The 21,107-nt window shown below is 55.0% G+C and overlaps 2 protein-coding genes and 1 long non-coding RNA gene across 8 annotated transcripts in view; 2 read left to right on the forward strand and 1 right to left on the reverse strand.

Moving 5' to 3' along the window:
* STAT6 (signal transducer and activator of transcription 6) overlaps positions 1–8,365 on the forward strand; it is a 14,530-nt gene extending 6,165 nt beyond the window's left edge. For both annotated transcript variants that reach the window (XM_069584937.1, XM_069584936.1), the window contains 15 exons: positions 343–474; positions 601–789; positions 1,125–1,212; positions 1,339–1,461; positions 2,108–2,200; positions 2,536–2,742; positions 3,931–4,025; positions 4,122–4,258; positions 4,579–4,725; positions 4,949–5,012; positions 5,118–5,228; positions 5,728–5,820; positions 6,599–6,664; positions 6,775–6,903; positions 6,994–8,365. In XM_069584937.1, the coding sequence (XP_069441038.1) occupies positions 343–474; positions 601–789; positions 1,125–1,212; positions 1,339–1,461; positions 2,108–2,200; positions 2,536–2,742; positions 3,931–4,025; positions 4,122–4,258; positions 4,579–4,725; positions 4,949–5,012; positions 5,118–5,228; positions 5,728–5,820; positions 6,599–6,664; positions 6,775–6,903; positions 6,994–7,183 (1,864 nt within the window). In that variant the 3' untranslated portion in view covers positions 7,184–8,365. The remainder of the gene's footprint in view (positions 1–342; positions 475–600; positions 790–1,124; positions 1,213–1,338; positions 1,462–2,107; positions 2,201–2,535; positions 2,743–3,930; positions 4,026–4,121; positions 4,259–4,578; positions 4,726–4,948; positions 5,013–5,117; positions 5,229–5,727; positions 5,821–6,598; positions 6,665–6,774; positions 6,904–6,993) is intronic.
* NAB2 (NGFI-A binding protein 2) lies at positions 8,322–14,612 on the reverse strand. 2 transcript variants are annotated; one of them, XM_069584939.1, is made up of 7 exons: positions 14,074–14,612; positions 11,733–12,606; positions 11,165–11,298; positions 10,767–10,818; positions 10,541–10,673; positions 10,150–10,341; positions 8,322–9,169 (listed from the first exon to the last, which is right to left on the reverse strand). In XM_069584939.1, exons 1-7 carry the CDS (start codon positions 14,154–14,156, stop codon positions 9,060–9,062), a joined length of 1,578 nt encoding a protein of 525 aa, XP_069441040.1. In that variant the 5' UTR covers positions 14,157–14,612; the 3' UTR covers positions 8,322–9,059. The 2 variants fall into 2 exon arrangements, with proteins under 2 accessions (XP_069441040.1, XP_069441041.1); XM_069584940.1 differs by lacking the exon at positions 10,150–10,341 and having other exon boundaries at positions 14,074–14,606.
* LOC138437501 (uncharacterized) lies at positions 14,600–19,291 on the forward strand. 4 transcript variants are annotated; one of them, XR_011255992.1, is made up of 4 exons: positions 14,600–14,806; positions 16,743–17,004; positions 18,638–18,848; positions 19,043–19,291. It is a non-coding gene; the product is annotated as an uncharacterized lncRNA (long non-coding RNA). The 4 variants fall into 4 exon arrangements; XR_011255994.1 differs by having other exon boundaries at positions 14,803–15,002; XR_011255993.1 differs by lacking the exon at positions 14,600–14,806 and adding an exon at positions 16,168–16,418.
* The last annotated feature ends 1,816 nt before the right edge of the window (positions 19,292–21,107 follow it).

Genomic DNA, 21,107 nt, shown 5'->3' on the forward strand with positions numbered 1-21,107 from the left:
CCATGCCCAGAGGACTGGGAATCCTTTTGGTTTATTGGGCAGGACATCTTTCAATGTGCGCAAAAGCATCATGCATGCTGGCCTCGGACCTGGGTATCAGACCCCTAGGGGAAGGGTAGCTCATTTCCACAGAGCTTCCAGGCACTGAGCGGGAACCTTGCCCCAGAGCCAAGGCATGTCCCACCACCGCTTCAGCCCCGATGCCTTGCAGTCACACACATTGCTCATCCCCAACCCTCCACACACACTATCCTGCTTTCTTCCTGGGTTGAGGGGTGAGGGGCAGTCTGGGCCGGGAGCAGGCTGGAAGACTGCGCCCCCTGACCACGGTTGTGGCCCCAGGTGTGAGAGCCTGGTGGACATTTATTCCCAGCTGCAGCAGGAGGTGGGGGCAGCTGGTGGGGAGCTTGATCCCAAGACCCGGGCAGCACTGATTAGCCGACTGGATGAAGTCCTGCGCACACTCGTCACCAGGTATGAGACCCCCTGCCTGGTGGCGAGCAGACCCCAAGGAAGCAGGAGGGTCAGAGTTTTAGTGGGGAGGCGGTGCCCAGAGGGACCCAGCTGTTCACTTCCCTGTGTCTTCCTTACTCCTCCCAGCTCTTTCCTGGTGGAAAAGCAGCCCCCCCAGGTTCTGAAGACTCAGACCAAGTTCCAGGCTGGGGTTCGATTCCTGCTGGGCCTGCGGTTCCTGGGGGCCCCAGCTAAGCCTCCGCTGGTCAGGGCCGACATGGTCACGGAGAAGCAGGCGAGGGAGCTGAGCATGCCCCAGGGGCCTGGAGCTGGAGCGTAAGCCAGGGCTGGAGAGGGCCTGAGGGGGTGATGGAGGCCAGAGGGGCCTGGGGGACCAGCACAGTGAAGGGGGCTGGGTGATGACGGGGAGGGAGGGCCGTGGGATATGGGGGCCCTGTATAACCATCAAGGGAGAGGATGGGGAGGGACCCACCAGTGCTGGAATGGGGTGGAAGCGTCCTGATTTGGCTAAGATGGGGGTTTCTCCCTCAAGAACCCAAGTAGGGAGATGGAGATTAGGGATTAAGAGTCTAGGCCATTCACCTGTGGACTCAAGCTCCTGCCACTCCTGGGCCAGTCAGAATGAGCCCCTCTCTGACTTGCCCTGGCAGAGAAAGCACCGGGGAAATCATCAACAACACTGTGCCCCTGGAGAACAGCATTCCTGGGAACTGCTGCTCTGCGCTGTTCAAGAACCTGGTGAGAGGCCTTTGGGGAGCAGTGGGCGGGTATCCTCAGGCCAGGCAAGTGTCCTCGAGAGGGTGTGGGGAGCCCAGGAGACGCAGTTTCTGCCTTCATCCTCCTTGCCCTCACCCCATCCCCCAGCTTCTGAAGAAAATCAAGCGGTGTGAGCGGAAGGGCACCGAGTCTGTCACCGAGGAGAAGTGTGCTGTGCTCTTCTCCACCAGCCTCACGCTCGGCCCTAACAAACTCCCCATCCAGCTCCAGGTAAGCCTGGGTCCCAGGTGCCCCGGCCACACACCGAGGCCTGGATTCTCACTCCTCATGAATCCCATGTACCCTGTGGGTCTGGGGTTCACGCATGTTGGGGCTCCAGGGGGAGTGGGGAGGACGAGAACTCAAGTGCACACTCCAGGGAATGACGGTGTATGTTGTTGCATGTGGCCCTGTGGGATTGTGTCCCAGTTTTTGCAATAAGAACTATTTTCCTTAGCCATGCCGATGGCTAGGGCACTGAAGCACTTTTCTTAGACCAGGGCACTGTTTTAAGTCATACGCATGCACACACACGCAGGGTTTGCACAGTTAACATTATGAGGGAGTTATTCTTACTAGCCTCATTTTACAGATGAGAACACTGAGACACAGAGATTGACTACTTAGCCTGGGTCACACAGCTCCTGAATGTTGGAGCTGGCATTTGAAACCTGGAGGTCTGACTCTATAGCACTGACTCCTCACCACGTCTCAGCAGGGAGGCCATAATTCAGCTTCAGAAAGCACTTGATCACACACCATGAATTTTTAACTATGTGGTGGGAGTTCAGGAGCTTCTGGGCACCTTCAGAGCCAGCCCTCTGCAGAGGCCCCTTGTCCCCCAATACCAAGAGCTCCCTTTCCTCACCTGCTTCAGGCCCTGTCTTTGCCCCTGGTGGTCATTGTCCACGGCAACCAAGACAATAACGCCAAAGCCACCATCCTGTGGGACAATGCCTTCTCTGAGATGGTGAGGCAAGACCCGGAGTTGGGGGAAGGAGGGGCTATAACCTGAGGGGTGGGTGTAGGCTGGTGGGGTGGCTGGTATGTCCGCATAAGAGTGGCCATAACTCCTTCTCAGAGACTTGTTTCTGTCCTTCTGACCTCCTTTTGTGCCAATCTTAACATCGATTCTGTGGTGGCACTTTAGACTACTGTTGGAAAAGCACCGTTTTTCTTGGGCAGACTCAGGGGGACAAGGCTGGCGAGGGACAGTCTTGGGAAGGGGGGGAGGATGCAGGCCCTTCTGAGAAGGAATGGCTATGTCAGCCTGAGGCTCCCTCACCTTCTCCCCTCCCCTCCCAGGACCGCGTGCCCTTTGTGGTGGCTGAGCGGGTGCCCTGGGAGAAGATGTGTGAAACTCTGAACCTCAAGTTCATGGCTGAAGTGGGGACCAACCGGGGGTTACTCCCAGAGCACTTCCTCTTCCTGGCCCAGAAGATCTTCAGTGACAGCAGCCTGAGTATGGAGGCCTTCCAGCACCGTTCTGTGTCCTGGTCACAGTTCAACAAGGTCATTCCCCTGCCCTTTGGACCTCCCGCCCCCAAGCTCTTCATCCCTGGGGCACTCAGGGCCTTCCCAACCTCTGCCCAGGGACCAACCGCTAGGATTTTCACAGTGCCCCGCCACGTTCATCAGGAGGGCCTCTGCCCTGGCCCAGGCAGGAAAACCCCTTGGCTCTCTGGCATCCCCCTAGCTTTTGTCTGGGGGCCCTCTGTCTTCCCTTTTGCTAGTGATTTGCATGACTCACCCAGATTGTGTGTAAACACAGCTTTGATTCAAAATGACTTTGACCCATTGGGAAAATAGTTCTTATTGCAAAAACCAGGATGAAATCCCACAGGGAGAAATGCAATAACACCAGTGACCATGAGTTGACAGCTTAGTATATGCCAAATTGTACTTGAGCACTGTATGTATGCTATCTCACTTAACCATCACAAGAGTTCTTTCAGGTAGGTACTATTACACCCATTTTATAGAGGATGAACTGGCTCAGAGGTGTTAAGTAGTTTCTCCAAGGCCTCCTAGCAAGTGAGGCCTTATTTCTGACTCTTGCTCTTAGCTACTACATTTTACAGCACCCAAAATAGGTGGCTCAGGACTGGATCTGTTACAAAAACAGGGAACAATGCAGGTCTGGGTGTCTTGGTTGAAGACCAGCTGAGTCAAAGCTGTCATGTACTGATCTCTTTTTAAAAAAAGGAAGAAAGAAAAGCCCACACGACCAGAGGATGTGTTAGCAAAGGGAACAGGACACTTACATCCTGCAAGCTGCCTTCTCTGGACACCACTTCCGCCAGGCCTCATTCTGGAGGGGGTGGAGCACAGTGGTTATGAGGGGGCCCAGCCCAGACTTCCTGGACTAAATCCCAGCTCTACTTTTCACTGGTTGTGAAAGAAGCAAGTTATTTGATCTTTCTAGGTTTTCATTTCTTCATCTGTAAGATGGGATACTCATGGGATCTTTATCCATAGATGTGTAAAGATTGGATACAGTAATTTATGACAAGAGCTTGGACTAGTGCCTGGCACATGGGAAGCTTGAGTGCTGGCCACTGTCGTTGATGGGGTCTCAGGTGCAGGGTGGCCCCTCAGTCCTGTGACTCTGTCATGTCGGTATTCACAGCCCAGTGGCTGGCCTAGCCAGACTCCTGCTCTGGCCCACTCCTGCTCACACCGGCTCCCTTCTGCCCACAGGAGATCCTGCTGGGTCGTGGCTTCACCTTTTGGCAGTGGTTTGATGGTGTCCTGGATCTCACCAAACGCTGTCTCCGGAGCTACTGGTCAGACCGGTGAGTCCCTGACCCTGGTAACCTGAGGATCTGGGCCTCCAGATCCTGCTCCACACGCTACACCCCCACCCACATCATCTCCTTCATCCTGGCCAGGTTGATCATCGGCTTCATCAGCAAACAGTACGTCACTAGCCTTCTTCTCAACGAGCCTGATGGAACCTTCCTCCTTCGGTTCAGTGACTCAGAGATTGGGGGCATCACCATTGCCCACGTCATCCGAGGCCAGGATGGTGAGGTCACCCCCGCCAGTCCTCTGCCTCTGTGCCTGTGCCCTCAGGGGTTTCTTCTGAGAAAGGTCCTGGCCTTCTTTGATGCCAACCATGATCTTCAGGAAGTTCTTCCTTAGGTTCAACTTCTCTTCTTCCTTCTGTGGCCTAAACTTCTACCTTCTCACTTGGAGTTTGGTGGGAATGGGGACTGGAGGGACCCTCACCCCAGCTCCTCCTCTCCTTGCCCTGGTAGACTGAGAATGAGTCCAACCATTGGGGTAGGTTGGGGAAGGGGAAGCAAGTCTGGACAGAGGGGACTCATGGCCTCATTCCTTATTTAGGCTCTCCACAGATAGAGAATATCCAGCCATTCTCTGCCAAAGACCTGTCCATTCGCTCACTTGGGGACCGAATCCGGGACCTTGCTCAGCTCAAAAACCTCTACCCCAAGAAACCCAAGGATGAGGCTTTCCGGAGCCACTACAAACGTGAGCTGTGAGCCGGGGCTGGCAGCTCTGACTCCTTCTGTGGTCTGCCTCCTCCCTGCTCCTGGCTACCCTCACCACACCTGCTGTGTGTCATCCCTGACTTCTTCCTCCATTGTCACTTCCCTGCTTCTGGACCCTGCCCATCATCCATGCTCACCTTTTCCAGCTCCCTTCCTCCCTAACCCGGAAGCATTCCATGGCTCTCCTTTCCTCCCCACAATAGCTGAACAGATGGGTAAGGATGGCAGGGGTTATGTCCCAGCTACAATCAAGATGACTGTGGAAAGGTGAGTGTGCTGGTGTGGACGGAGAGTGGGGTTGATACTTACTTGTAAGCAGGAAGTGTGGCATCAACCCCTGGTCAGTCACACATGCCTCCTCCCCTCCTCCAGGGACCAGCCACTTCCCACCCCAGAGCCCCAAATGCCTACCATGATGCCCTCTTATGATCTTGGAATGGCCCCTGACTCCTCCATGAACCTGCAGCTTGGCCCAGATATGGTGTAAGAAGCTTCAGAGATAGAACTGGGAGTGGTCTGTGCCAGCGGGCATTCAGCATGGGCATGGGGAGAGTTGGCCCTGGGGATTGAAGTAGGGAATTTCCTTTGCTTGAAAGGGATCCCCCAACTTTCGTTTAAAAATAGAATTTTGAAAGCCTATTTTATTTTTGGCTCTGCTGGGTCTTCCTTGCTGGGCAGGCTTTTTCTCTAGTTAAGGTGAGTGGGGGCTCCTCTCTGGTTGTGGTGCACAGGCTTCTCATGGCAGTGACTTCTCTTGTTGCGGAGCGTGGGCTCTAGAGCACAGGCTCAATAGTTGTGCTGCACAGGTTTAGTTGCTCCATGGCATGGGGATCTTCATGCAACAGGATCGGACCCATGTCTCCTGCATTGGCAGGAGGATTCTTTACCATGGAGCCCCCAGGGAAGCCCCAGGATTCCTGGGTAGGGGGTTGGGAGTATCCAGGAGAAGGGCTGGCCTCAGGAGTCTGCTTTCTTTCCCTAGGCCCCAAGTGTACCCACCACGCTCTCACTCCATCCCCTCATATCCAGCCCTCCCCCGGGAAGAATCAGTCAATATGTTGCCAGCCTTCCAGGAGTAAGTGGGGTCACCTCTGGGGAATGGGTTGGGTCACCCCCTGCAGTGGGGATTGGCACTTGTGAAGAGAGGCTCTTCAATGAGAAAGGGGTGGCAAAAAGCCAACACCTGTGTCTCTTCTGTCCACTCCATTGAGGTGTTAATAGTTAAGATCCAGGTTCAAATTCTAGCTCCACCACTTGCTGACTTTGGGCAAGTTACTTAACTCTGATGCCTCATCTGTAAAATGGAATAATGATGATAATAATACCTGCTTCACAGGATTATTGTGAAGGTTAATTTGAGTTAGTAGTATGCATAAAGCTAAACGTAGAACCCGGCTCCTAGTAAGAGCTATGCAAGTATTAGTATTCTGTCTCCTGCCTCTGAAATCTACTGTCATTTTTCTGTTACCTTGATTTGTATATATTTATCTTTCTGGCCTGGAAGTGGCATAGACATTTTTGTTCTCCAGGTAGCACTCAGGTGTTTACTGACTCTCAGTCAAGGCAGGACATCTTCCCCTCATAGGAGTTGAGGTAGAGGTGGGACCTTAGAACCAGCAAAGTTCAGATATTAGCTAATCTATCCTTCCTCTGTCCCCCGCTCCAGTCCCCAGTGCATATAATAACATTTATACAGAGAAGAGGACCAAACTCACAGGTAGAAATGACTTGCCCAAGGTGATGCCGTCAGGATGAGGAACTGGAAATAGTTTCCTTACTCAATGGGCTTGACTTTGCAACAGCTGCCTTGGTCCAGCTTTCCTTTGACTGTGCCCTCCCCTTCCTGCTTCCAGACCTCACCTGCCAATGCCTCCCAACCTGAGCCAGATGAGCCTGCCCTTTGACCAACCTCACCCGCAGTGAGTGACCACCCCCACCCCTATCCTGAGCTCAAGCTCCTCATTCATTCCGAGCCTCAACCCCACCCTGACCCCCACCACCACCTCATTTACTTCTCTGGGGCTGGCAGGGGCCTGCTGCCGTGCCCACCTCAGGATCATGCCGTGTCCAGCCCTGAACCCTTGCTCTGCTCAGACGTGACCATGGCAGAAGATAGCTGCCTGAACCAGCCGGTGGGAGGGTTCCCTCAAGGCACCTGGTGAGTGTCAGCCTGGGGGTGGAGGCTGGGTGGGGGGCTGAGGTGTGGGTACCATGCCTATCCCACTGGCTCTCCACTTCCTCCCTGCAGGGTCCGTGAAGACATGTTCCCGCCCTTGTTGCCTCCCACTGAACAGGACCTTACCAAGCTTCTCTTGGAGGGACAAGGGGAGTCAGGGGGAGGGTCCTTGGGAGCCCAACCCCTCCTGCAGCCCTCCCCCTACGGGCAGTCTGGGATCTCAATGTCCCACCTGGACCTAAGGGCTAACCCCAGTTGGTGATCCCAGCTGGAGGCGGAGCCCAGAGAGACCGCTCTCCTGCCCCCACAGGCCTGCTCTGGGCACCTGCCCCTGCTCCTGCCCAACAGCAGAGAGGGAGGGTGTGTCCTCCTCTCCCCACCCACTCCCTGCTCAGAAGGAAAAGACTGCCAAGAGAAGGTACACTGGGTGGAACATACCTACTCTTTCCCTTCCAACACACCCCTGCCCTTTCCCTCCCAGATAGTGGAAGGGAAATTCAGGTTCCAAGTGAGACACACCCCAACATGACTGCACAGGCAGCACACGCACGCACACACACACACAGACACACACACAGAGCTCTCCTTGGAAGATGGCACTCAGCAGGAAGAGGGCTGGACAAGAGCACAGGTGCGGGCAGGGGGGGATTTTTCTGCCTGCCCCAAGCCGGGGCTCACCACTCACGGGTGGAAACACACACATGCACACATCTGCTCCACAGACTGAGGATGGCAGTATGGGCTTAGGCCCCAGCCCTGGAGAGATGGGAAGCAGTTCAGGAGACCCTGGGAGGGAGGTAGGGTGGGGTCTGTACATTTGGTTACAGATGTGGCTTTTGCCCAGATTAAAAAAAACAAGTCCCAACCAGCTCCAGATTCTTGTCAGTCAGCTGCAGGCTTCAGGATACGTGTGTGTGATTGTGCAGAAGTACAAGGGCTGCGTCTATGTACAGCCAGGTGAAAGCATGTGCACTTGGGACATGTTAATACATGGATGTCACCCATGTTAGTTGTATGGCTACATAGAACATTGATCTCTCTGACTTTGCCTGTGTGACAACACAAGTTAGCAAGTATGAGATACTGCACACAAGACCCCAGCGAGTATGCTGGCCTCTTGGACGTATGCTAACCCAAACGTACTCAGTTCTGGGCATGACTGTGCTCACGTGGGTCTACGTGGCTGCAACATCTGCGTATCAGGCTGTAGCTTTGGTGGCTCACCACCCCAGTCCTGCCCGGAGGCAGAGTGTGAATTTGGGGTCCAGACTCAGGTGTGTGGTCCCCTTGATGTTCTAGGGGCCCTACCTGCTGCTTCTTTTCTATTTCCCCCACCCACAGCCAGCTTCCCTCCACCTTCCCACCCCATGCCACCCTTTCTCCATCTTGGGGGTCAGAGATCCTAAGCCATAAAATAAATTTTATTTCAAAATAACAAAATAAATAATCTACTGTACACGATCTGAAAAGAAAGACGCTCTAACTGCTCAGACAGGTGCTGCGGCCCAGCCCCCAGCTGAGGGAGACCCTGAGTCCACCCAGGCCTCCCGAGGGGGCCGGTGAAGGGGACCCCACACCCCCTAGAGAGGGCAAGAAGGAGAGAACGCTGAGGACTTGGGGGGGAGACGGGGGTCAGGGGCAAACTGCAGCACTTGTTAAATTAAAGAAACAAACTAGAAGCACAAAAATGGGGGGGCAGAGGGGGAGGAGCATGTCCAGTGTCCCAAGGCCCCCAGATCTGGGGGAAAATGTTTCTATTTTTAGCTGCTGGACCCTCCCAGAGAAGTCCCCCTTTCCCCCATGTCCAAACTGAGTCCAACTGCTCATGTCACTGGTTCAAACTAGAGAGAATGGGAGTGTGCTGGGTAGGGGAAGGGGGACCCCAAGTGCCCTGGGGGCAGAGTTCTCACCTCCTTGCTCTAGGCAAGGGGGAGGGGGCACCGTGCTCCCTCCCTGTGTCCTCTGACCAGGCCCCTGCTCGTTATTGCTTGAAGCCCCATAGTCCTATGCCCATGGGGCAGTGGGGGAGGCAGGAGAAGGGCAGGGGAAGGATCCAGGGTCGTGACTAGAAGCCAGGGTGAGAGTGGAGGGGTCTGTATGAGCCAGAAGCCTGGGGTCTGAGGACGCCAGTCCGCCCCTCACTGCCGGCTGGCCTCAGCCTCCACTTTCACGCTGTTCCTCCGACCTTCCACCAGCGCAGGATGCGGTCCTGGGGCTGGGCATCGGTCCAGAAGCCCCTCCTCGAACTCTGCAGGGAGAAGGGCCAGGTCAGGCGGCTGTGGGGTAGACGTCGCACAGAGGTGGCTGAACACAGAGATGGGGCGGAGAAGGCTGCGAGGATGAGCTCGGTTTACTGACTCCGGCCCACTTCCTGTCCGGGCGGGGCCGGGGTTCCATACCCAAGTGTGTGCGCCCCCCACTCTTTCTGGCTGTGTGTAGCTCTCTGTCTCTCTCTGTGTGTGTCTCTCCTTCTCTGTCTCTCCCGCCTCCGTTCTGCTGGAATTTCTGGTTCTGTCGGAGCTGTGGGGGCGGCTTGGCTCTGACCTCTCCCCCTCCCCCATCCCCAGGCTCTGCCACCCCCACTCTTCCCTGGCCTCCTCCCAGGCCCCACCCACCTTGCCAGGCCCCCCAAGTTTCTTAGAAGCCAAAACAGGGGGAACACAGGAAGTCAGCCTCCCAGCTCCTCCTCCAAGAAGAGCCCCCCTCTTTCAGTCCCCACCCCCACTTCCCACCCACGCACAGTTTAAAAATACCAAGCTAGGGTTGGTGGCTTTGGCTGCTGCGTCACTCTCAGCCCAGCCGATGCCCAGCCCTCTCTGCCGGCCTACTTGCCTGCCCCCCTCCCCATCCACACACAAAGCATCCCCCTTCCCCTTCAGGCTCTTCCAGTTCCCAGCTGGCAACCCCACTCCAGCTCCTCGCCTGCTCCACCCTCTTGCATTGGCACAACTTCCAGCCAAGCTTCCGTTCTTGGTGGCTCTCCTCTTCCTGCTCCCCTTTGTCCCCTATTCTCTGTCTCCCTGCTCCCCTAGCTTCACCCTCACAGATTAAGGGTTGGACTCTCCCTACTGGGAACAGCCCTGCAGGGCCCCCCTCCCCAACTCAAGGCCTGCTGGCTGGAGCCCCACCATCCTGCCCTCCTCCTCCCAGCTGGCCCCAGGACACCAGGATTGCTGTGTGGGGCCTGGGTAGTGGGGTGCTTGGGGACAGCACTGCTTGCTGCCTCACCTGCGAGAGGCGGCTTCGCAGGCACACAGGGGCTGAGGCGGCCCACGCGGTCATGGGAGACGAGGCGGGCTAGCCGCAGCCCCTCATCCATCAGTGTCTGCTGCAGGATGTGGCGGCTCCACAGCCCGTGGGCTGGCAATGCCAGAGGCAGGTCAGCAGGGGGCGGCGTCAGCCTTGGACATGACCCCACAGCTGTGGGCATGGGCACGGGTCAGGTAAGGGACCACAGCAACAGAACCCCCACCCTCAACCACACAGCCAGGCCCAGAGGCCCAGGTCCACTGGCCCCTATCCGGCCGGCCTCCCAACCCTGCTCCAGGCAGTTGCCTCCTGGTGCCCTCCTCCCGTGCCCTCTACCCCCACAGTAAGAACAGTTGTGATACATACTCACCCTGCAAGTGCCCATCCAGGCTCTCCCCAGACAGACTGGCGCTGTCTTCCTCCAGGCTGGGGCGGAATGGGGGAGCATAGGATTCAGGGCCAGGAGGAGGCTGCTGGATTTCAGAGTGACTTTGTTCTCCAACCTGTGGATGCCCCAAATAAGGAAATGAGGACTGGCAAGGGAGTGGGCTGGGGACGGCTGCCCTAACCCCCGATCTTTGCCCTGGAAAACCCACCTCTTGTTTCAGTTTCTTCAGTGGGGGGCCTCCCAGTTCTTCAGGGTGGAGCCTGCAAAGATTGAGAAGAAGGACAAGGACAGTGAGGCTGGGGAGAGACACGTGGCAGACACAGAATCTAAAATGCACTGTTTCCAGAATCTGGAAAGAAGCTAGCTAAGCAGGTATACCCCGCTCAGGCGCCACTGCTGCAGGGGGTGAGGGGGTCTGAGATGGATGGGAGGAGGGGCCAGACCTCAGACAAGTGGAGAAGGGGCCGGACCTCACACATGTGGACTTGGTCAAAGCAAGGCGGGTGGGAAGCAGGATGAGAGGCACCTGAACAGGAAGGCAGGATGTGACCCAGCTCCTAGGCACAGGAATCTGATAGAGGAAGAACCTAGAGAAGGGGGTCTCACCTGGAACCCTTCAAGGAGGACAGGTAGGTGCTCTCTCGGGCCACTTGGCGGGACAGGGAGAAGAGTTCCACCCTCCGCAGTAAGAGGGTGTTGTCCCTCATGCAGAACTGGGCAGCAGCCTCGTTGATGGTCAGCTGTAAAGAGGACCACCAGAGCAGTCAGAATCCTGACTCACCCTTGCCCAGACCTCCTCCCGCCCCTTCTCCATCAGACAAATGAGACCATCCATCAGATGCTTGGTTGGGTTACTGACACTACCAGGAGTTTCCTGGGGGAGGAAGACAGAGGGCAGCACCCAGAGCTTCCTATGAATGCCAGGGACCTCCTCCAATCCTGTGGGGTCCTGGGTGGCATGGAACTGGACAGCTGGCCTCTTGCCTGTGTCTCTGCATCCCCCTCAGTTGAGCAGGGAAGCACAGCAGCAGCTGGGGTTGGTGGAGGAGGGGATCAGGACTTTGGGTCCTGGTCATGGGGCAATGAAACAGACTCGGCAAATGTGAGGATTCTCAGAGGTAAGCAGGTCAAGCTCTAGATGTCCCAGGCAATCCTGGTAGGCTGGGGCCCTCACCTCGTGCAGGCTGAGCTGCTTGCCCTCCCGCCGCTTGGAGTCAAAGCGGCCGTAGATGATGCTGTACTTGCGGATCTCCTCTTCCTTCTGGCTGTCATTATCGTCCATCTCAAAGATGTGGCCCACACTCCGTGCCAGCTTCTTGTTCAGCTTCAGCAGGGATGTCACCTCCCCAGCATCCCCCCTCGGGAAGCTTCGGAAGATCCTCTCCACGCTCTCCACCACCATGCGCACCATCTCTGGCTCCAGTCGATCTGGGCCACTCCCAGTCCCAGCTGCTGCCAGGCCCCCAGCCCCAGTCCCCTCAGGGCCGCCTCCCCCTGCTGGTGGGGAAAACGGGGGTGAGCCAGCCTCCTCTTCTCCTCCTGCCCCAACATCAGACTCTGGAGTGCTCCGGCCTGGCCAGATCCGGGGGTCCCCCGCCCCAGGGCCCCCAGGCAATGGTGACAGCTTCTCTCCAAGTTCAAGGGGGCTCTTGGGGCTAAAACTGCGGGCACTGCCCGCCTTTTCCCCCGGGCTGCCATGCCCATTGCTCATGCTCCCTTTCCGGGTCCCTGCCGTCTCAGAGATCTTGAAGAGTGGGATGCTGGAGACAGGCACTGCAGGCACAGGCTGGCTGAAAAGCCCTGGGTTGGTGGCCCACTCTCTCAGTGCCTTCTGCAGGCGTCGGACGTGGAGGGGCTTAGTGGCCATGCCCACAAGCGCCATGATCTCCAGGAACTCCTCCTCCCCCGCCTCGCACAGCTGCTGCACGTCGTCCCCTCCCTGCTGGATGAAGGTCTCGTAGTAGGAAAGAAGGTTGGCACGCTGAAGGACCCGGTACAGCTGCAGCTCCCCCAGGGTCCGAGGCAGGGCCATGGCTCGGGAACTGGGCCTGGGAAGGAGGTGCACAAGGTTGGGGGGGACAGTCAGTGCAAGTTCCCTGCTGGGTACCAACCCATCCTCACAATTGTCTTCTCTTTCCTGCCTGCTTCTCTTCCCCTCTTTTGAATGCTCTCTCTGCTGAGACTTGAGCACAGACTAGGCGAACCAGCCACTGCTCAGCAGCAGTGCTATCCCAGACTGGCTAGAAGTACCAGAAGCCAGATTGGTCTTTGTGGGAGTCAAAGGCTCCAAGCTCCCCCATCCTCAGCTTTTACTTTTGTGGTCTGGGGCAAGGAGACCATGAGTATGAGGCCAGTCAGTACACCCCTGGATTAGCTGGACCAATGTCTCTTCCAGAGCACCATCCTCACCTTCCACCCTACACACCTAACAGTCTTAACAATACAAAGTTAATGTCCACGCTGAGGTGAACATAGGACCCTTGTCCTCCCTACAGGGGAAACTAGGACCACTGCTGGCCAGCTTTATTCCCTGGTGGCATCCTGCTCATGTGGCTGAGCAGGAAAGGTGTGGCCTCTTCCCCTGCCCTTTCTCACTGTGAGCCAGGCAGACCATCCATCCTCTGCTCCCTTTTCCCACCCCTGCTCAGCTTTTCGCACGGCTTAGGCATTCTTTGCACCTTCTTGCTCTCTCCCCAGGACCTCCCCTACCTTCCAGACTGCCCAGGGCCCCTCAGTTGGTCCCTCTCCCAGCAGTGACCTTCCCACCTGCTCCATAGGTAGGGCCATCCCTTCAGCTCAGGCACGGGGGAGGGGAGGGGTGCCTCAATTGTTCTGCTCTGGGGCCCGGTGCGCCCCCACACACTCCCACAGTGGTAGCGTCTGTGGGCGAAAACCGCCGGGGGGGGGGGCCTCCCGCCTACCCTTCTCTCCTTCATTTTTCCACCCACATCTTCAAGTGTGGGGGAGCGATTCAAGGCCTCTTGAGGGAGGGGTTGCACATCGAAACTCCCCTCCCCACTCTGTAAATAAAGCTACAGAAATGAACAGACGCCTAAGGCTTGCCCCGCGTCTGCAAAGCTCCTCTGATGCTCTCTTGGTTCAAAGGCGCCGGCTTATCCCGGATCCCGGAGCCGCGCGCTCGGTACCAATGACGCGCTGAGCCAGCTGAGCGGCCCTCCGCCGGCACTATTGTCAGCTAGAGCCCCAGGGCTTCCCCTGCCGCCTGGGAGCCCCCGCATTCTTTGCAGGGGGCTCACATGCCAGGTCATGCCCCCCAAATAAACGGGCAATGCAGAATTAGATACTATTCTTTCTCTAGTCTTTCCAGTTGCATCAGATCTCTGTCTGCTCTCAGGGCCCCCTAATTCGAAGACGCACCCCCTCTCCGTCAGTCTCCACCCCCCACCCCCGTCCCGCTTCCCCTCGTCCTCTCCTCGACCTCCGCCCTCCGGACCCCTCTCCCGAGTCCAGCTCCACCCATCTCCACTCCCCGCCGCTTCCCTTTGCCCACTAACTTGAGTCTGGGCTGCGGAGTCCGGCGGGCGCTGTCCCCTCCGCCCGGCGGCTGCTCGGCTGTGGGGGAGGCAGCTCTGTGCATGGACGGCTGGAGACTACCCGGGGTGCCCTTCTCAGTGCCCGGCGTTCAGCGCCTGCTGCGCGGTGCGCTCTTCCCCGCGCGCGAGGCCGTGTCCGCCGCTGTCCGGGCTCCGTCCCTCCCTCCACGTCTCCTCTCTCCGAGCCTCCGCGCCTCTGTCTGTGCCTCTGCCCCCCCCTCCCCGGCTGCGCTTGCCGCCTCTCCGCGCCTCCGCCCCCGCAGGACGCACGGGGAGCGAGGCCCGGCGCAGCGCTGGCTGCCGGGCGGGCGGAGGGCGTGGGCCGAGCCGGGGGCGGAGGCCGGGGGCGGGGGGCGGGCGCCCGGGTCTCTCCGCCGGGCCGGGGAGACGCCGCGGCGGAGAGACGGAGAGAGGCGGAGATGTTGGGGGGAGGGGAGGAGTGTGGAGATGGAGGCGGGGGCGGGGACTCAGCCCGGGGCGCCGAGTTGGAGACTGAGGTGACCGAGGCCGGGCTGTGGAAGGCGGGCTTGGGGACCCAGCGGGCGGGGCGAGGTCGCTCCGTGCCGCCCACGCCGGATGCACAGCCGGCCTTCTCCGCGCCCACGTACCCACGTGAGCGCCCAGCCGGCGACATTCTTACTCCCACTCCCCCTTCCCCTCCGAGAGGAGAGCGGAGTTTCACAACCACGCACAGGTACACAAAGACACCGAGCAGCGCAAAGGACGGGCACACGCGTCTAAACAGCTATGCGGACGCCTGCTGCCCACACTTGAACCTCGCGGTGCTGTACTTGTAAACGTTAGGAGTGAGCCGGGAAAAGTTGTTGGAGACTCGGGGTGCGCGTCTCCTTTCGTGCGTCTGACTCCCATAGAGAGTGCGCTTAAGGCAGGTCTGTGAGCGTGGGCTCCGCAGGAGTCTCTTCCATCTCCAAACGCACTTTCCCAGCCCCTAAAGGAGCTGTTTGAAGAGGCAGTTCTCGGAAACCCAGGCGCCCTTCCATCCTGGCCTGGAGTCCACGTCCAAGTTTGGGAAACAGGAATGGGCGGGGCTTGTTAGAAGCTACCACTTAGACGCGCGTCGATTACAGTCGCGACGGGTTTTGCTGGCGCATAGGTCAGGCAGGCATGGGAGGGGTACCCCGCCTTCCTCTACTCGTCGCACCCTATTTGCTGAGGATGGGGACCTGTTCCTGGGAAACTGTTGTGGCAGCCCTGGGAGAGAGAGGATACCCTTTCTAGGGACGTCTGTTAGGGCACTTGGCCCGCAAGAGTCCAGAGTTAGATGGGCAGCAGGCCGAGTGTGTCCAACGTGGCTCCCTACCGAGGAGTGGGAGGGAGGAGCTCCTTCGAGGAGCCTACCCCTCTCCGAAACCCACTCCCTACCCCCTTTGTTTCTCCCAGCTCCATCTGGTTCCCATTACACTCCCGCCCACGGCTGGGAGGGCGGACAGGCGGGGGCTCTGAGCGCCCGGCCCTGCGGCACTAGGCCCCGAGGAAATGCAGGAGGGTGGGGGGAGGCGGCGGGAAGCGAGCCGGCTGGCCAGAAGCAAGGTTCCCCCTAGTCCAAAACCTCGGCCCCGCCCACCCTTCTGCACTTCTGAGTGGCCCGGGGCGGCCTGGAGTGGGTGGCGTGGGCCAGGGCTGGTTCTACATTCCGGCCTGGCGAGGGGACCTTTCGGCCTTTAGTGGAGGGCCGGAGAGGAGGGGTGGGGGTGCATCGCATCACCGGGGGGAATTTCGGTAGCCCAGATTCTCTTCTCCATTCCATAATGCCACAAACACGGGGGTGGGGAGTGATAGGAACGAGCTGAGTCCTCCGTCCCGCAACTGGAGGGCGCGGCGACACGAGGTCCCTCCGGGGTCATCCCCGACCCCCCTTAGGTGTGTGGGCGCCCCTCCCCCATTCTCCTCTCCGGTTATTTTAGAGCCTGGGCTGCCAGCGGCTGGCCCCGGGTTTCCACGTGCCTCCTCCCTCCCTCTGCCCACGCTCCCCGTGACGCACATCCTCCGCCCACGCAGCCTCTGCTCAAGGCGCCCCCCTCCCTCCCACCCGGCCCTCCTTGGGGCGGTGCCGAGCCCCGGGATCTGTGGGGAGTCGCGGGCCCGCCGGCGAAGAGGGCGGAATAGGGAGTGAAGCAAGGGGGCGGCAACCGACTGGGCGCTCGGCCTTGGGTCCCGGCCCAGAAAAGAGAACGCGGAAAGGACCTGGTCCTGGGGCCGGTACTAGGCCAGAGAGGGAAGAGGGGAGAAAAACCCCGCGCACTGGGCCAGCCCATGCCCCTCGGGGTCAGGAGAAATCTGTTTGGGTGCGACCGTGTGTTTGAGAGTGAAACTCCCGAGTGTTTGTATCTTTGTTTCTCAGGGTTGTCGTGAGGTTCAAGTGAGAGTGTATATGAAAACTGTAAATTGTGAAATGCTCAGAAGCAAATTTAAGACCCTGGAGAAGGAAATGGCAACCCACTCCAGTATTCTTGCCTGGAGATTCTCATGGATGGAGGAGCCAGTCCGTGGGTTCGCAAAGAGTCGGACACGACTGAGCGACTTCACTTCACTCCCAGTTTGTACTTCTGTACCCCGAGGTTGTGTATCTATACGTTTCTTTACATCTACTTGTGTGTCTGTGTCTCTAGGTTTGTGAGCCCCTCTGCGTGGATTTAAAAATATGTACATTTTAAAAACCATTGACTTGTCAAGCCCCGCCAGAGGCCCAGACTCCCCCGCAGCCGGAGCTGCTGAGATGTCTGTTCTTCGCTTCCCTCCCACTCCTACCACCTCCAGCTCCCCTCCTCCTCCCTTCCGTTGAGAACAAGGAATTTCCAGCCCTTAGCAAATGGAGAGAGAAACAAAAAGACCAAGATTAAGGGAAACTACGGAAAAACAACAAAGAGACAGGTGAGGGATGATTGACAAAGAGGTGCATCAAATTAAAAAAATAATTTCTTCTCTTTTTCTCCTTGATATAGGACTTCCCTGGTGGCTCAGACGGTGAAACGTCTGCCTACAATGCGGGAGACCTGGGTTCAATCCCTGGGTCGGGAAGATCTCCTGGAGAAGGAAATGGCAACCCACTCCAGTATTCTTGCCTGGAAAATCCCATGGACGGAGGAGCCTGGCAGGCTACAGCCCATGGGGTCACAAAGAGTCGGACAGGACTGAGCAACTTCACTTTCACTTTTCTCCTTGAACCCGGTTTTCCCCAGGGTGGCTCAAGCCGGCTTCTCTACTGGGCTCACCTGCTTACCCCCTCCTTCCTGGGCTGTGTTCTCAGAGGGACACAGAGCTGAGCGGTGGGTCCCATTTAATCAAGTTTAATGCTACACTGATCTCTTCCAAGAAGGGAAACTATCCTCTAACAATTTTCCAAGAACAGAGGAAAAGATTGTGAAGAAAGTGGGTGGAAGAGGAGTGAGGGAATTGCTAACCAGAAGGATTGTCATTACTAGGCACGAGTAGATTTGCATCTAGCAGACTGCCCTGCTCACCAACGACCGTCCCCCAAGTTTTCACCTGGGCGAATGCAGCACAAATGTCACCTTTCTGGTCCCTGTTCTTCCTGCAACTCCTCTAGGCAGAATTAATTCCTCCGATCCCTCAGTGACCCCCTCCCCTCCCCTGGCCAAGCCTCTTTGTACATGTTTTAATTACAGTTGATTGTTTCCACCTCTAGCCTAGGACTTCTGATCTGGTATCTGGTGGGTCCTCTGAAATGAGTGAGTTGATGATGCTATTTCCAGGCCTGAGCAGCTTTAAAAAGGGCAGTTAACCCAGAGGGGGCTGAACCTGGGCAGAATTGTTCAAGTGGTGACAATTGTTTTCCATGTCTCCTTCCTTTTTAAAGTTGCCAGTGAGTCTCACAAGTCTGGCTCCTTGGCCTTCTAATGTTTGCTATTTTGGTAAATTAATTCATACCCAGGTGCTAAAGGTAAAGTCTGAAGTCCTTGCTGGTAACAGAAAAATATGTTAGAACTGTAGTTGAAGTATTGTCCTTCAGTTTAGTCATCTCATCAGAGATGCTTCACCCTCAAAGACAAACCTGATTTCTGTGTTTAAGGAGCCACATAGGTAGTGGGGGAGGTAGACACATAAACAATTACAGTATAGTGCAATAATAGGGCTACAAACAGTGATAGAGGCATGGGGCAAGTGATATTTTCTGCTTGGGGTTGTGAGGGGCTGGTTGAGACAGGCATCCAAAGGAGGTGATGATGCGGCCTAGAATTTTGAAGTATAAATAGATTTCCAGGAAGAAGGGAGAATCAAGTCACAGAAAACAGAGTTTAAATTTACATGGAAGTATGAAACAGAATGATACATTGGAGAAATGAGAAATTGTTCATTATTGCTGGATGGGGATTGCTGGTGATTAAAAAGGAGCCCTGGGAGGTGTACAAGGCCATTTCATTTAGGATATTCTAGACCAGAGCTTCTCAACCTATAGTAAAGGACAAGTTTTTTTAAAAATTATTTATCTACTTACCTATATATTTTGTGCTGGGTCTTCACTGCTGCACTCGCTTTTCTCTAGTTGTGAAGAGCGGAGACTACTCTCTAGTTGCGGAGCTCGGGCTTCTCATTGCAGTGGCTTCTCTTGTTTCGGAGCACAGGCTCTGGAGCGCAGGCTCAATAGTTGTGGTGCACCAGCCTGCTGCTCCACAGCATGTGGGATTTTCCCAGACCAGGAGTCAAACCCACGGCTCCTGCATTGGCAGGTGGATTCTTGACTACTAAGCCACCAGGTAAGCCCAGGACCAATTTTTAAAGCAATTTAGAATCACTGTAGAGTACACTACTCTCTAAAAAACAGTAATAACATGAATTATTTTTTTAAATCCCCATTTTATTAGATTCAATAAATATAAAATTTTGCTGTTAAATTGCTATAGAAGTTTCTAAATGCCTACACGTAATTTCTGAAATTGTTTCATTGCAGATTGGTAACAAAATTTGGATAAGATGGTTGGATGGCATCACCGACTCAATGGTCATGAATTTGAACAAGCTCTGGGACATGGTGAAGGACAGGGAAGCCTGGATTGCTGTAGTTCACAGGGGTCACAGAGTCGGATACAACTGAGCGACTGAACAACAAAAATAACAACAAACTTTGAGTGGCACTGTTGTAGTTAAAATTTGTTTCTTTTATTTAAGTGATAAGCATATGAGGTACTCTGTGAGCACAGAGGATGGCCTTGTTTGTGTTTTTATTTATTTGGCTGTGTTGGGTCTTGTTTGCAGCACTTGGGATCTTCATTGCATCATAGGGGATCGTTCACTCTGGGCATGAACTCTCTGGTTGTGGCTTATGGGCTAAGCTGCTCTGTGCCATGTAGGATCTTAGTTCCTCAACCAGGCATCAAACCTGTGTCCCCTGTATTGCAAGGTGCATTCTTAACCACTAGACTACCAGGAAAGTCCCCAAATTTGTTTCTATACATCTGTATTTAGGTGATATTAGGACCATGGGCCATAAAGTATCACAGGAGATACCATGAAACCATAAAGACTTTTACATGGGAGTGACATGGTCAGATCTGTATTTAGGAGTGGTATGGAGAAAAGGTTTTATGGATGTTAAAACTGCAGAGAGGCCAACTTGAAGGAAACAGAAGTGCTCTGAGAAAGATGGCAAGGTGCTAGACTAAATCACTGGTGCTGGAGATGGAGAGGAAAGGACAGATTTAAAAGATAGTCATCAGGGCTTCCCTGGTGGCTCAGAGGTAAAGAATCCACCTGCCAATGCAGGAGCCATGGGTTCTATCACTGACCCACATGCTGCAGGGCGACTAACCTTGCTCTGCAACTACTGAGCCCGTGTTGAAGAGCCTAGGAGCCACAACTACTGAAGCCGCAGGGCCCTAGAGGCTGTGCTCTACAAGAGAAGCCTCTGCAGGAAGCCTACACACAGCAACTAGAGCATAGCCCCTGTTCGCTGCAACTAGAGAAAAGTCCACACAGCAATGAAGACCCAGCATAGTGAAAACTCCAATACATAGAGAATTATTTTTCAAAAAAAACTTAAAAAAATCATCATTGGGTAATATGAATAGGATTTGATGATTGGCTAAAGGGTTGGGGGAAGAGAAGAGTTTAGAGTAATTCTCAGGCTTCTGGCTTGGGTGACTGAGTGGATACAAAAGAGCATTGTCATCAGTAGGCACCATCTGCAGTCTTTTTCCTAAGTTAAGAAAGTTATGAAAACCAAAAATTTTCATATCTCTTTTGACTACAAAACCTAATCTGACTTGAACTTACTTTGTGGCGGAACTCCTAGCTTATCAAGGCTGTATATTGTCATCTTGCTTATTTAATTTACATGCGGAGTACATCATGTGAAATGCTGGACTGAATGAAACACAAGCTGGAATCAAGATTACAGGGAGAAATATCAATAACCTCAGATAAGCAGATGACACCATCCTTATGGCAGAAATCGAAGAGGAACTAAAGAGCTTCTTGATGAAAGTAAAAGAGGAGAGTGAAATAGCTTATTAATACAAAAGGTTATTTATAGTTTCATTTATGCCACTTTCATTTATACCAATGTGAATATTCATCTCTCATTGCAGAAACATTAATTTGTTTATTTATTTTTTTTTCATTAATTTGTTTATGAGGTACTGTCCCAGACCCCACTGAGACTGCTGTCTTATTTATTGCATATGCACCATATTACATTTCTAAAATCCAAAAAATTCTGAAACACGTTTACGATCCAGATTTCCTGCCCCATTTACTCATCAGCGTTGGCCTGAGTTTTTTTGGCTATTTGCATAAATCAGATCCAGCTGCAGATAATGAATATTCATTGAAGTGTGTGCTATAGACTCTGAAGATGATTCTCAAAGTGTTTTGAGCAGTGTTCATATTATTAAAACAAGGCTAAAAGCTGCTTGAATTGAGTACCTGGAAGTGATGGAACTCATTTGGATGATAAGGTTTAATGTGTTTATGGACAACCAGTTTTATTACTGTACACTGCGTTTACATATTTTAAC

The sequence above is a fragment of the Ovis canadensis genome, chromosome 3, assembly GCF_042477335.2.
Source record: "Ovis canadensis isolate MfBH-ARS-UI-01 breed Bighorn chromosome 3, ARS-UI_OviCan_v2, whole genome shotgun sequence".
NCBI classification, from domain to species: domain Eukaryota; kingdom Metazoa; phylum Chordata; class Mammalia; order Artiodactyla; family Bovidae; genus Ovis; species Ovis canadensis.

Coding starts and splice junctions, on each gene's coding strand:
- NAB2 (XM_069584939.1), bottom strand. CDS start 14,156: ATGCACAGAGCTGCCTCCCCCACAGCCGAGCAGCCGCCGGGCGGAGGG. Junction 11,299..11,732: donor AGCAGCTCAGCCTGCACGAG/GTGAGGGCCCCA, acceptor TCCTCTTTACAG/CTGACCATCAACGAGGCTGC. Junction 10,674..10,766: donor TGAAGAAACTGAAACAAGAG/GTGGGTTTTCCA, acceptor GGGCATCCACAG/GTTGGAGAACAAAGTCACTC.